The sequence below is a fragment of the Pipistrellus kuhlii genome, unplaced genomic scaffold, assembly GCF_014108245.1.
Source record: "Pipistrellus kuhlii isolate mPipKuh1 unplaced genomic scaffold, mPipKuh1.p scaffold_m20_p_3, whole genome shotgun sequence".
NCBI classification, from domain to species: Eukaryota; Metazoa; Chordata; class Mammalia; order Chiroptera; family Vespertilionidae; genus Pipistrellus; species Pipistrellus kuhlii.
The window spans coordinates 95771490-95785526 of record NW_023425529.1 but is presented as its reverse complement, the minus strand read 5'-3'; the positions used below and the strand labels follow the sequence as shown (position 1 = coordinate 95785526).

Below are 14037 nucleotides of genomic sequence, written 5' to 3'. Positions count from 1 at the left end.
CACTGGGAGCAGGCAAATACATAAAATAAGCCTTGAGGTACTGAATTTACACTGGAAATCTTACGTGATATATGGAACCTGATCAAACCCAGAAAATTATTCCAAGATCCTATGGAAATGACTGCCAGGGAAGGAACACTTGGAAGCATCTGTCCTTCGCAAGGGTGAGAAGGCCAGCTTGTCTGTCTCAGTTTCCAGATGCATTTAACAAAGACCTTTTAGAAATGGCCTGAGAGCTTGCCACTTAAGGAGGCAAGGGTTGACCTTTCCATCCTATTTTCTTTTTTCTGTCCTATTTTTTTTCCTGTCCTATTTTTTTATGATCTGTGCCTAACTTGCTACTCTCCCAGGGTCCTTAAGCTGTCATTAAAACTAGCCGTGTGGCACTCATAGCTTTAAGGACATCCTCACTGCTTGCATTATGCACAGTGCAGCCCTCCTCATGAGTATAAAGGACAGGGCTGCTCTAAGGCCCCTCCCAGGAAGCTGCACTGAGCAACCACTCAGGCACATAAGAAGGCCAAGTTGACCTTCCCTCTGCCCACCTAAGATTTAAGATGAGCATAAGAAGCATTCTTATCTTTATTTCATGTTTAAAAGATATTAAATAACATACATTGGGCTACATGTTGTTTATTAATAAGAAAATAAACAAGTGAAAATATAAAGGTAAGGCGAAAAAAGTAATACCTGAAATAAGTAAATACTGAAAAATAATCAAAATCCAGATGCCAAGCTTTTTGTCTGTAGTCTAAATTCTTATATCTACCCACTTTATTTTAATTTAATAAATCTTTATTGTCCAGATTATTACAGTTGTTCCTTTTTTCCCCCCATAGCTCCCCTCCATCGGGTTCCCACCCTAATATCTGCCCTTACATCCCTCCCCTCCTCCCCACTGTCCTCATCCATAGATGTACGATTTTTGTCCAGTTTCTTTCCACACACCCACTCCTCTTTCCCCCTAAGAATTGTCAGTCCACTCCCTTTCTATACCCCTTATTCTATTATATCTCCAGTTTATTCTGTTCATCAGATTTTTTTATTCTCTTGATTTTTAGATTCACTTGTTGATAGATATGTATTTGTCGTTCATAATTTTTATCTTTACCTTCTTCTTCTGTTTCTTCTTCTTCTTCTTCTTCTTCTTCTTCTTCTTCTTCTTCTTCTTCTTCTTCTTCTTCTTCTTCTTCTTCTTCTTCAAATACCTTTCAGCATTTCATATAATACTCATTTGGTGGTGATGAAGTCATTTAGCTTTTTCTTATCTGGAAAGCTCTTTATATGCCCATCAATTCTGAATGATAGCTTTGCTGGGTAGAATAATCTTGGTTGTAGGTTCTTGCTATTCATCACTTTGAATATTTCTTGCCACTCCCATCTGGCCTGCATAGTTTCTGTTGAGAATCAGCTCACAGTCATATGTGTGCTCCCTTGTAAGTAACTTTTTCTCTTGCTGCTTTTAATATTCTCTCTTTATCTTTTGCTCCTGGCATTTTAATTATGATGTGGTCCTCTTTGGATTCCTTTTGTTTGGGGTTCTGTGCACTTTCTGAACCTGTAAGTCTATTTCTTTCATCAGGTAGGGGAAGTTTTTGGTCATTATTTATTCAAATAGGTTTTGAGTACCTTGCTCTCTCTCTTCTTCTGGCACCCCCATAGTTCTGATATTGGTACACTTGAAGTTGTCCCAGAGGCTTCTTACACTATCTTCATATTTTTTAATTATTTTTGCTTTTCCATTTGATTGTTTTTTGCTTCTTTGTATTTCAAATCTTTGACTTGATTCTTGTGGTCCTCTAGTCTGCTGTTAGATCTCTGTATAATATTTTTTATTTCAGTCAGTGTATGCTTAATTCATAGTTGGTCCTTTTTCATATCCTCAGAAGTCTCGCTAAATGTATTGATCTTTTCTAGAAAATTATTGAAAAACCTTATAACTGTGGTTTTGAACTCTATATCCAGTCATTTGTTTTCCTCCATTTCTTTCATTTGTGATCTGTTTTTTTGTCTCCAGATTTTGGCTGCTTCTCTGAGTTGATAGAGTGGTTTTGTGTGCTAGGTGTCCTATAGGGGCCCAGTGGCTCAGCCTCCCCAGTTACCTGAGGTGGACACTCTTGATACACCCCTTTGTGGGCTATGTGCACAGTCTTATTGTAGGTAAGTCTTGATTGTTGTTGGTATCACTGGGAGGAACTGACCTTCAGGCCAATTGGCTGTGAAAATCATCTGTGTCTATGCTGGGAGAACTTCTGTGCTGGAGACAAGACTCGCAAAAGTCTCTGTGCTCAGCTTGGATGGGGAAGAGTCTCAGTGCAAAGCAGACAGCATTGGTTTACCTTCAGCCCTGCCCTAATAAACCCCTGTGTCTCAGTATCCCATGGCAATCGTTATAAGCACCTCTGAGAGAAAGCTGCCCTCAAGTTCCACCCACTGCCAGACCATCCAGTTTCTCCCTGGATGAGTCTGGGTCCCCAGAGTCTCTCCCAGAACTGGAATTCAGTGCAGTCTGGAGCTTTTGTCTCCCTCTTGCTTGAGAAAGCCAGCCGCGTACTCAGTTGCCTGCCCTCTCCACATGCGCTCCTCAGTACCTTTGCCTTCCGCAGATCCTCTGTGTCTCAATGTACTTTTCTCTTTCCTTCTACAATAGTTGTAGAATTTTCACTCAGCCAGCCTTCCTGTTGTTCTGGATGATGTCCATTTTGTCTTAGTTGTAGTTTTGAAATTGTTGTGTGAGGCAGCAGTTTAGGTGTTTACCTATGCCACTATCTTGGTTTCTCCCTATCTACCCACTTTAAACTGCCTCCCACTAATCCTCCATGCCACTACAGTCATGTTTTGCCTTATTTTATCATGATGTGTTTCCATCTTATCTCCCTTGGGAATAAGGATCTTTTCTATGTCACCTTTATGTTTCCTGCAATGTCTAGGAAGTGCATTATAAGTAGAAGATATTCAGTAAATTTTAGTTGGGTGAATGGATGTATGAATGAATGAATGCAGTAGGGTTCACCAAACAGCTGCTTATAATAAGAAGTTGGCTCATTTTATTTCTGTGTCCACTGGCTGAGCTTCAGTAGATGCTCAAAAATGTTGAATGAATGAATAAGTAATCAAATAGATGAATGGCTAGCTAGAGTCCCAGATTGTAATACAAGCACATTAAAAATCAATGAAGTCCCTAATCTCTACAACATGTTTACAAGGCAGGTACTAACACTGCCCCCTTACTGAGGCTTGGAGAGTTTAAGTAATCAACTCAAGGTAACACATCTTGTAAGTAGCAGAGCCATCTTGGCACTATGAGGACCCACCCACCTGAGAAGTAGGAATGTAACCCACATGAATGCCCTTACTTCTGACTTAGCTGGCATGTGGAAGTTCCACAAACTACCCTTAGGCTCAATAATTTGCTTGAAGGACTCAAAATCACTGAAAGGTGTTATACAGGGAAAGAGCACCAGTTGTCAGCCAAGGAAAGACAAACATAGGACAGAGTCCAGGAAGGTGCAGGTGCAGAGCTTCCTGTGCATTCTCCCCATGCATTTGGGACAGTGTCATTTTCTTGATATTGATGTGTGATGATACCCATGGAGCTTAGCTCTCCAAGCCTTCCCATTTAGAGTTTTTATTGGGGCTTGGTAACTAGGCAGTGCTTTATCACAGGCAGTGCTGCTGCCATTTGAAACTGATTGATTGACTGATGGATCAACTTATCATGTGGTTGTAGTTGCTGTCCAGATCCACTGCATGACCCAAAGCACTCACCTAAATTGCTGGTCTTGCTGATACAGCCAGTCCTTATCCTGAAATACATTAGTAGATTATCCACCATGACTCAAGGCCCCCAGAAAAATGGGCATTCCCACCCAGCAGGGCATTCTAAGGCTAAATTCACCTCCCAGAAGCAAGGTCAGGGGCCAAACCTCTCTTTAAGCAGGTTAAGTTATTTACTCCACAGGCATTGATAGCACAGGTGGTGGTTGGCATGTCCTCATCACAGTGTACTAACAATCCCTGCTTAGGCTGAAGGGAGAAGTGGGCCAGCCGCCCACCCATGCCTGATGCTCCTGGGTTATGAGGCTCTATCATGCCAGAGGTTGGACCATGCTTTATTATGAAAACCCATTTCATCCAGTCCAGTCAGCTACACGTTTCTCACTAAGAGAAAAGAATCTACTGGGGGGGGGGGGGGGGGGGGGGGGGGACACGACTGGTGATTATCTACAATAAAACAGGTCTGAGAAAACTGTTACATTTGGGATTTTCTTACTGCCATGGAGCCCCACAGCATTGTAGGGCACTAAGCGTTTTTATTCTTACACTTCCTGTTGTCCTGCTTCTCTCTGTGAGCAGAGAGGAGGGTGGTGCCTAAAGAGTGGAGCTTCACATTTGGGGTTTATGTGAGTGTTTATCACAGGCAGTGCTGCTGCCATTTGTAACTGAGCCAGGCTATGCTATGAAGGGAACAGTGATGGGAATACAGCTGCTTGTCAAAGAGTGATGACCCAGTGGTTGGGGTATTTCCACCCTGCCCCCACAGTTCCTGCACTGTATTGTGCAGTTAATGGGGCCTTTGCTGCCATATTACCTGTCTGTTTCCTGCAGTATCCAGATCAAGTCATGTCACATGGTGGGGACTCAAGGAACATTGTGAAATTGAGTGTGATACCTCCCCTCCAGAACCTGCATCTTGCCTGCCAGCCAGAGTGTGGTTAAGACTTCATTCATGCCTCTCACGGCAGCCCCTCCTTCCTCACTATGGCTTTCTTGAGAACCTTCCTTCCAACCCACCTGAGTCAATTAGAACTGAGTTCCTCAAACCAAATAGTGGATCATAATGAAAGGAGACTTACTGTTCATTCTTGATTCCTGGGGTCATGAGTTTACATCAAAATGGACCCACAGCCTGTAGCTTCTGAGGACCTCCATGAGACCAGACTCTAAACAGACCACCCACCAGACTGGGCTGTCCACTCTCATGGGTATGCCATTTTTCCCTCTTCACTCTCCTCCCATTTCTTTGTGTCTTACCTAAGCAAAGAAGTAGACTGGTCTCTCCAAGGTTGTCCTCTCCCCACCCAGCAGTGCTTTGTGGGACACTTTGCCTCAGATGTGGCTTTTAACCATCTTGTATATGGTTTTGTCATTCCCTCACTTTGATTGTGTGATTGTTTCCTCACAGCAGTTCTGAGTCTGAGATGGAGGAGGAAGAGGAGGAGGAGCCTCCACTGCCTACCTCGGACCTGGGTGGTGTTCCTTGGAAGGAAGCTGTGAGGATCCATGCTCTTTTAAAAGGAAAGAGTGAAGAGGAACTGGATGCCTTGAAGAGCTACGAGCCTAACTATGACCATGAGGAGGAGGAGTGCGACGAGGAGGAGGGAGAGGAAGACTCTGACGAGGAAGAGGAGGAGTCTAGTGAAGGTCAGAAAACAATCTCTTCTCCTATCCTGGACCCTGTCTGTCACTGAAGCAGCCTGTTTTATGCGTGAGCATGAGAGATTTCTTTGGCTGGAGTCACATAACATGCCTCCACAGAGCCCCAGAGACATTCTTCCTGTCTCTCTCTGAACTTAGATACAGAGGCAGAGAAGACCATTGACAGTGGAAATGGTGTTCCTTGTGCATGTTCTGAGTTGAAATTGGATGGTAGAAGGCCAAATTAGGTTCTTCATTTTCCTCTCCTTCTCATTTTCTATTTTTTCCTCTTTAGTTTCAGCAAATGAGGTTTATTTTCATGAATAAAGGGACTTTAGCTTTCTATATGTTCCCTAACACCTAATCCTTGATATTGCAGGCTGCAAAGATTGAATCTCATTGAGGAGGGAGCTGTGAGCTGGGGACCCACTGAACAGTATTTAGTCAATGATGTATAGTAGCATGTTTGGACCAGTGTCCTGAGAAGGAGTATCAATTTCAGCATCAAGTTAGTCTGGTTGGCTCTGAAATGTTCTCTTGGTTTGGAGTCAAGATGTCTCAACTCTGTCCCTATGTCTGGCTCTGTGTGTCCTTGAGTGAATAAGAAAGAACTTGCTGGGCTTCCTTTTCTTGCCTGTGTAAGAGAGGTCATTCTCTCCTGGCTGATGGGTGGTAAAGAAGAAAATGGGCAGGTAGAGACCTGAGTTCCTCTCAGGGTGATGCTATGACTATTTCCTGTATGCTCCCAGGAGTCATGGTGAGCACCAATTCCTCTAAGCCATTAGAAGAGCAGTCAGTTCTGGACAGCCTGGGCACATCGAATTGGCACTAGATGGTTCGGCTACCTCATCCATCCCAGGATCTATTTTCTCTGGCACAGCAAGGACCAAGAGCTAGCCAGACACAGAGTCCTGCCAGCCAGGATGCATATTACTGGTAGTCTCGGGGGGCTGTGTTGCTGTAAGACCCCAAGCCTGATTAGGCACAGCAGGCAGAAAGAAAGCACATGCTGGCATGTCCTTGAGGTGCCCATATCAGCATGAACTGTCAGAGGCAGGACATGCACTCAGGCTCCCTAAGGAGTTTCTCTCTACCTGGTTCTTCTGCTGAGGTAGGACCCACCAGGTAGCACTGCCCCTCCCTCCTTACTCATTTTTATGTGCAAAAGGAGGCAGGCCTGGGCCAGGAACCTGACACTGGGTTCTTTTTTCCATATGCTGTGTCTCTGGCATATGGCCATGACTGGCCTTATATCCCTGCTAGTCATAGGGGTTAAGTGTGTTCACAGCTCTTTCGGGGAAAGGTATTTTGTTTATATCATTCTAGATGTCATTATCTCCATTTGATGATTAATATGTTCAGTGGCCTATAGCCCCAGACATGGCCTAGGATCACAGCCTATTTCCTTTACAGGAGCAGTTAGCCTTGCCTTCCCTTACAAAGACTTAATTTCCCAGACCTGAACCTGGCATCAAGACCAGGAGATGGGCTTTAAATAGAGAAACACACATACCAGCAAATTCTGCCAACACCTGTGTGCCTTGAGCAGTGAACTTTGGTGCCTGTGTAGACAAGGACAGGACATTATTGCCTTGCAATTGAAAATAACTCTTCTCTTTTCTCCCTGTTTATCCCCACATGGGATTCTTGTTGCTGTGTGTGTGGGTATCTGATTCCCCCTTCTGTAGAAGGGGAGTATTGCCCCTGGGACAGAGAACTACAAGGCCAGTGGCTCCAGTGTCTGTCAGAGGAAGATTCGGGTACATGTAAAGGTACCCATTCTGTCTCTTGCCCCCCTTCTACCCTGGCTCCCTGGCAGCCATTCACAGTCTGCCTCCAAGAGCAGGTCCCACATGAAAATATCTGTGTTACAGAGCTGCACTGATAGGATTTGGCACATATCCCTGGGCCCAGTCTTCATGAATGGTCATGTACAAAATAGCACATGAGACAGAGATTCAAGAGGAAGTCAGAGAAGACTCCAGAAGCAGCCTTATTGAATGTGGCCCCATCAATGCCCTTCATACATTCTGCTGCAAGTTCTCCTCATTCAGTTAAGACTGGCTTCTTCTCTAATGCAGAAAGCCTCACATCACATCACAACTCCCAGCAGTGGTTCAGATTTCCAGAACCTCCCTGCATGGTGTCTTTTAACATTTCCCTGGGAAAGTAAAGTGATGGCATATAAGTCCTCAAGGCTTCAGAAAGAAGATTCACTCTCTTCCCATTGTTGCCAGGAGGATGAAAAGGAGCCCTACATTTTTCTCTTTAATTTATCTTCCCTAAGACATTCAATCTGTTTGGTGACTTTGCTGTGATTTAGCCCCATCCAGCACCATAGAGATTAATTGGCCTTAGAAAAGGCCATGAGCCTATAGTGACCTGCAGCTCTGTGTTTAACGTAACATACTGCTCATATCCACATTTGGTGATCTTTTTGGTGCTTTCTGCATACATCACATTTTCTGTTGTTTGTAAATTAATAGATTGTCTTTACAGTAATGAATCCAAAGCAGATTATACAGTTAGATTGTTGAGAGCAGGTTCCCATCAGGAATGACAGAGTCCTTCAAATCAGGTGGCACCTGCTCTTGCTGCCTGAAAAGTCATCCTCGCTTCTATAGTATTCCTTCCCCAATGTGTCTGGCTATTCCTTTATTTTAACCCAACTGTATAGCCTGGTCCAAGCACTGATTACAGGGATCCCACAGGGCAGGGCCACATGCAGAACCCTTGGGTTCTGACATCAAGAATAAAATGAGGACTCTGGGGAGTTCTCATTTAGCTGAGAAACTGGGTCTTTTGACCAATGGGGAACCAAATGGAATTTAAAGACAAAGGGCTTTCACCTCAGAAAATACAGAGAGCCATTGTCTACCATGTACTTCCAAAGCTTTGAGAATTTACAGGATGGAGGTCTGTTTCCTCTCCAACCATGCCTCTCCTAATTCCATCTTGTCCCATAGCTGTATCCCTGTGTGTGCAGCATGAGGCCTTTTATAAAATAGGTGGGGATTTTTTTTCTCTTGCTAGCTCCAGAAGATAAAAACTAAAGTATTGCCGGGACCTGTTTGGCTCAATGGATAGAGCATCAGCTTGGGGACTGAAGGGTCCCGAGTTCGATTCCGGTCAAGGGCATGTACCTTGGTTGCGGGCATATCCCCAGTGGGGGGTGTGCAAGAGGCAGCTGATCGATGACTCTCTCTCATCGATGTTTCTGGCTCTCTATCTCTCTCCCTTCCTCTCTGTACAAAATCAGTAAAATATATTAAAAACAAAACAAAACAAACTAAAGTACCAAGAAAGTACATTTATATCCTGTGTGAGTTGGCTGGTTCATGGCAGAGTGGCACTGTCCCATTCCACCTTTCTCTTGATTCAACTCTCAAAGGGAAGCATAGCAGGTGGTAGTAAGCACCTTGCTGCGTGACGAACAGAAAAAGCATGAATGGTGCATTCTTGGGGCTCTCCCACTATAATGGGTAACAGCTCAGAATTCATGACCTCTGGAAAGATGCCCTCAGGGACCAGTTGTAATCTGCTCTTTTTTTTCTAATTTGTCATTTGGGTCCCTCTAATGCAGTTAAAGCAAGAAGAGCATCAGAAAAGAAAGTTCTTTCTGAATTGGAGTTGAATGTATAATATGAATCTCATTGAAATTAAGTGTATGTGAAATTTGAAATGACTACATCAAATTAGACAAGTAGAAACCTTGTGTGTGTGTTTGCATGTGCCCACATATTCTCAATTTTTGTTCTTTCTGATTCAAACTAATCCTAGCAAATATGATAAATTTTCTGTTTCCTTTTACTGTGGTGTTTCATTCCCTTGACTGTTTATTTTCTCCTTTCTTCTTCCCCATCTTCTCTCCCTTTCTCATCTTCCTTGAACTTGGTGCTGTAGCTGGGAGCCAGCGGCTACAGCAGATCATAAATGCAACCGATCCCTTGGAAATCCAGGCTGATGTGCACTGGACACATATTCGTGAGAAAGAGGAGGAGGAGCGAATGGTACCAACCTCTGAGCCCTCCACTTCTAGAGGTAACTGCTTTAGGATCCAAGGACCTGATTCCCCTAGGAGCATTTTCTGTCTCTACACCCCCTTTCCTTGCTGCAGAGGATTTTTCTGTCAGGGCCAAAGCCATCAGTTTAAGCAAATGTAAGAGCTGACAGAACATTTCATTTTCTTGCCGAAACCGGTTTGGCTCAGTGGTAGAGCGTCGGTCTGCGGACTGAAAGGTCCCAGGTTCGATTCTGGTCAAGGGCATGTACATTGGTTGCAGGCACATCCCCAGTGGGGGGTGTGCAAGAGGCAGCTGGTCGATGTTTCTCTCTCATCGACGTTTCTGACTCTCTCTCTCTCCCTTCCTCTCTGTAAAAAAAATCAATAAAATATATATTTTTTTAAAAAAAGTACATTTCATTTTCTTGGTGTTAATGGTGGCCACTGCCCTGGGCTTTTGTTTTTAATATATTTTATTGATTTTTTTTACAGAGAGGAAGGGAGAGAGAGAGCTAGAAACGTCGATGAGAGAGAAACATCGACCAGCTGCCTCTTGCACACTCCCAACCGGGGATGTGCCCGCAACCAACTTACATGCCCTTGGCCCGAATCAAACCCAGGACCTTTCAGTCTGCAGACCGACGCTCTACTGCTGAGCCAAACCGGTTTCAGCTGCCCTGGGCTTTTGTGTGAGAATATGTGAAGTTCTCTGTGGGTTAAGAGGTTATGGGATCTTCTCCCCCAAAGCAAAATAGAAAAATGAAACTTGATCTTGAAGAAATTGAGAATTTGCTTTCATATTACTAGGCAGAGTTATTCTTTCTCCACTTGATAGAATATTCTGGTCCTTTCCTCATGGAGTGTATCTGGGTGTGAATGTGCATTGGCAGGATGGGGGCAAGGGAAGCATAGTTTGAATGGAAATGAAGTTTTAAGAAGAAATATGTATCAAGGAGACTCTAAGTATTTAACAATTTCTAATAGTGAGCTCTAAGTTGTAGGCAAGATGATCTGTGTTCCACAGTAGAATGAAGATGAACCTTATTCTGGATTCTTTTAAGGAATATCAAGCAATAAAAGAAAGAAAAAGTGTGGAGGGCTGTGTCAGCTGCCATGTCATTCTCACACTTTCTGGCCTTCCCATACTCATCTTCCAAATACATCAATCTCTGTCTCTTTCTGTTGGGAACTGATGGAGAACCACACACCATGCAAGTCTCTGAGTATACAAGGGGTGGTCCCTGCATTCATGAAACAACCTTCATGAATCATTTGATTCTCCTCTGCCCCAAATCTTCACCTGTCGGCAAAAACAACCTCAGTTAACTATTTCTGCAACAATATAAATGTATCCAGAAGCATCCTGGCTAATATAGCTCAGTTGATTGGGTGTCGTGAATCCAATTCCTGGTCAGGGCACATGCTGGGGTTTCAAGCTTGATCCCCAGTAGGGGGCATACAGGAGGCAGCTGATTGATGTTTCGTTCTCATTGATGTTTCTCATCCATGTTTCTCTCTCTCTCCTCCCTCTCCCTTCCTTTCTCTAAAAATCAATTTTGAAGTATTTTTTTTTTTTAATGTACTTAGAAGCTATGCAGGAGTAGAGGAGAGAGACCCTGCTGACCTGGAACAATGTCACACTACCCTGCAAGACAGAGCTATCTCTGCATCCTTGAAACTACAGTATATTGCCCCTCCCTATGTTCCCTGTGTTTTCTTTCCTCTCCTGGACTGATACCCTTGTCAGTTCTGGATAGGCCCCTGGCCATAACATCATTTTAGTTTCCCTTTTGTTTTGGACTTTAGGGTTGCCCTCAACTCTCCTCACTGGGAACACTTATTCCTATGTAACTTTGTATTTATCATCTGTTTTAAATTCAGTGCCTGACCTTCCCTCCATACGCCGTGCAGCAGTTCAGGCCTGGCTGGAGACAGTGTCCGGAGGTAGTCTGGTGATGTTTGTTCTATTTCCACTCACCATAACAACTGTTTCTTGGCAGCTCTGCTGATATTTTAACACTAGAATTCTGATCCTACCACTAGTGCATGCCAAGGGCGGAGGGTGGGGGAATGTGCATGCCTCACTTAGGCAGCCCATCCTTGCATGGACAAGACACACACCCCGCATTCTTCAGGGAAGATCCAGAGGCAAGCAGTAATATAGACAGGACAGAGATAGACACTGATTTTAATTAACAGAGGTTGGGTAAAAGCCAAAGCTAAAGAAACATTTTTAGCACTGAGCTCTAAAGTATGTAGAAATTGAGTGTGGAAGTAAAGGAATAAAAAAATAAAATGAAGGAATCAGTTAATATTCTACAAACCTACTGAAATATTAGAGAAGGAGGCAGTCAGTACTCAGGGGAACCAATGGAACACTTATCTGTGAAAAAGGGAAAGCGAAGGAGGGCAGGTGTTGTTCAGCTAAAAGCAGATGGACATGCTGGGCATAATCAGCTGGGTCCTCAGACTAAGGTGAAAGTATCTCTTTAAGTAATTAGGCCAAGGAGTAGCTAAGAAACCTCAGTTGTCCTTCTGAAACTTTTCTGGAGAGGTTTCTCAATGAGGGGGTTCCTGGCATTTGGGGCAGGACAGTTCTTTCTGTTGCAAGATGCTTAACACCCTTGGCCCTCTAAATGTCAGTGCAGTCTTCACTCCCACTCCCATCCCTAGAACAACCAAAAGTGCCTCTATGCAATACCAATTAACACTCAGGGAAGGGAAGTAGTGACCCTGGTTGAGAATCACTATCCCAGTGGTTATTTCTGGGATAGACAAGATTTGAATTCATGGATCTTACCACCAGCCTCTTCCCAGTCCAGCACATTGTCCTCATAGGCACCAGGGGGAAGGGGCATGAGCACACCATTAGAAGCACCTTCTTGTATAAAGCAGGGAGAATGAGCCAGAGCCTTAGCTCTGAGTATAGGAATTGCTACTCACTCTCTCCTAGTCAGTTTGTATCTCCAGGACACTTGAACAAGACTGAGGTGTCAGGAATTCCTAGCTGACAGCTTAGTGTGGCAGTGATTTCTGGCTTCTGTAGTGTGTGGCAGCTTCTAGTCCCCTACACTCCATCTTAACCTGGCTCTAACCCCCAGTTCCATCCCCCAAGCTGTGTCTCTCAACATCTGGTGCTGTACTGATACTCCTCACTTATTTGTGTTGATATATGTGACAATGGTTCTTCTCAAGGACTATAAACGTCTCACCCACCTGACTCTCCAACAGACCTTTCTTAGTAGAAACTCATAATGAGAAACACGTGAGTATGAAGATCAGGCCTGTGCTGAAGCCTATGCATTTCAGTATGCCTTGCTCTATGCAGATGGGGTGTCTGGTCCTTGGTCTTCTCTGTGCTTACCAACAATAGTGCAAAGTTACTACCTGATATCCAGGCACTCAGAGTCATATGAGTACACATAATGGTGGTACAATGAACCTCTCCACTACAGGCCCAGGTTTAGTTCCCACCAGGTTGGGGTGGTACCAAGTAGAAAGATTCTAGGGAAGGAGCAGTGTCTGCCAGCCTTGTCAGCAAAGGGGTAGTACAACCATGAACTTACTCTCTAAACAGAAAGCTCGGGTGTGAGGAGCACGGATATTTGTCTGTATCTCAGAGGTCCCACTTTCTGGTGTTGATAAACTAATTTCTTTGAGTGACCAATGGCAGTCTTACCACACAGAAGTTTTAAGGCTGTGGAAATATTTGGGTAATTTCCCTCAGTCTTTTCTCAGCAGATGCCATTGTCATAGGAATGCATCTTGGTGTTGCCAGCTCTGTGAGCTGCTCTGCTATCTCAAGGGGGAATGTGATATTATCCATTTGTCAGCCTAGAACTTGTCCTGGAATACTCCAGACCTCTTTAGTATAGTTCTCCAAAGCTGCATGTAAAAACAGCACCCAATTTTTAGTAAGTTCAGTATACACAGGATGGTTCACAGCTTTTAAGGAATTATTAAAAGCAAAAAGTCAAGAAATAAAACATTGCCAGTGTCTTCAAAGTGCCCCTTCCCTCATTCCTATCCCAAAAGGTAGGCACTTCCTTGATTTTCACTGTACCCTGACCTCTGGGACCATGCTTATGTTTCTGCCACACTCACTCTGCTCATCGTTCAGGTGTGGGGTACAGATTCACAAGGCTGGCCTGTGAGCAGACAGTGACCTAGTTGTCTTCTCAAATTCAACACAACCTTGTAAAAAATCCATCCAACTTGTGCTACAGCCAGTTTTTCTGCCATCCACTTTCCCTTGGGCTTTGATCCTCTGATTCTTGTATATACACACCAGAACATAAGCCCTTTTCCTAAATGAAAACCTTTAAGAATGATTTGAGGGAGGTTAAAAATGGCAGCAGAATAAGTGGATGCTGCACTGACATACTGCAAGGACCAAACTGGAATTACAACTAAAATACAGAAAAACTTCCTGAACAATCAACAGAAGACTCACTGGAGAGAACCCTGATAACCGAGGAAGGGAAATGGAGACTGTATAAAGACTGGTATGAGGGGCAGAGGCATGAAAGGACTGGCTTGGCTCCCACAGACAGCAACTGAAGTTCCAGAGAGATACCTTAGCTGTGAGGGGTTGCCACTGAAAACTTTAGGGTCAA

At 44.0% G+C, this 14037-nt stretch overlaps 1 protein-coding gene across 16 annotated transcripts in view; it reads left to right on the top strand.

Moving 5' to 3' along the window:
• Positions 1 to 14037, top strand: part of MICAL3 (microtubule associated monooxygenase, calponin and LIM domain containing 3) — a 262563-nt gene that overhangs the window by 184978 nt on the left and 63548 nt on the right. For 8 of the 16 annotated variants that reach the window (XM_045588551.1, XM_045588546.1, XM_045588547.1 and 5 more), the window contains 3 exons: positions 5186 to 5424; positions 9322 to 9459; positions 11303 to 11365. In XM_045588551.1, the coding sequence (XP_045444507.1) occupies positions 5186 to 5424; positions 9322 to 9459; positions 11303 to 11365 (440 nt within the window). Of the gene's footprint in view, positions 1 to 5185; positions 5425 to 7106; positions 7191 to 9321; positions 9460 to 11302; positions 11366 to 14037 lie in introns of all 16 variants that reach the window. The other 8 variants (XM_045588555.1, XM_045588552.1, XM_045588549.1 and 5 more) reach the window with 5 other exon arrangements.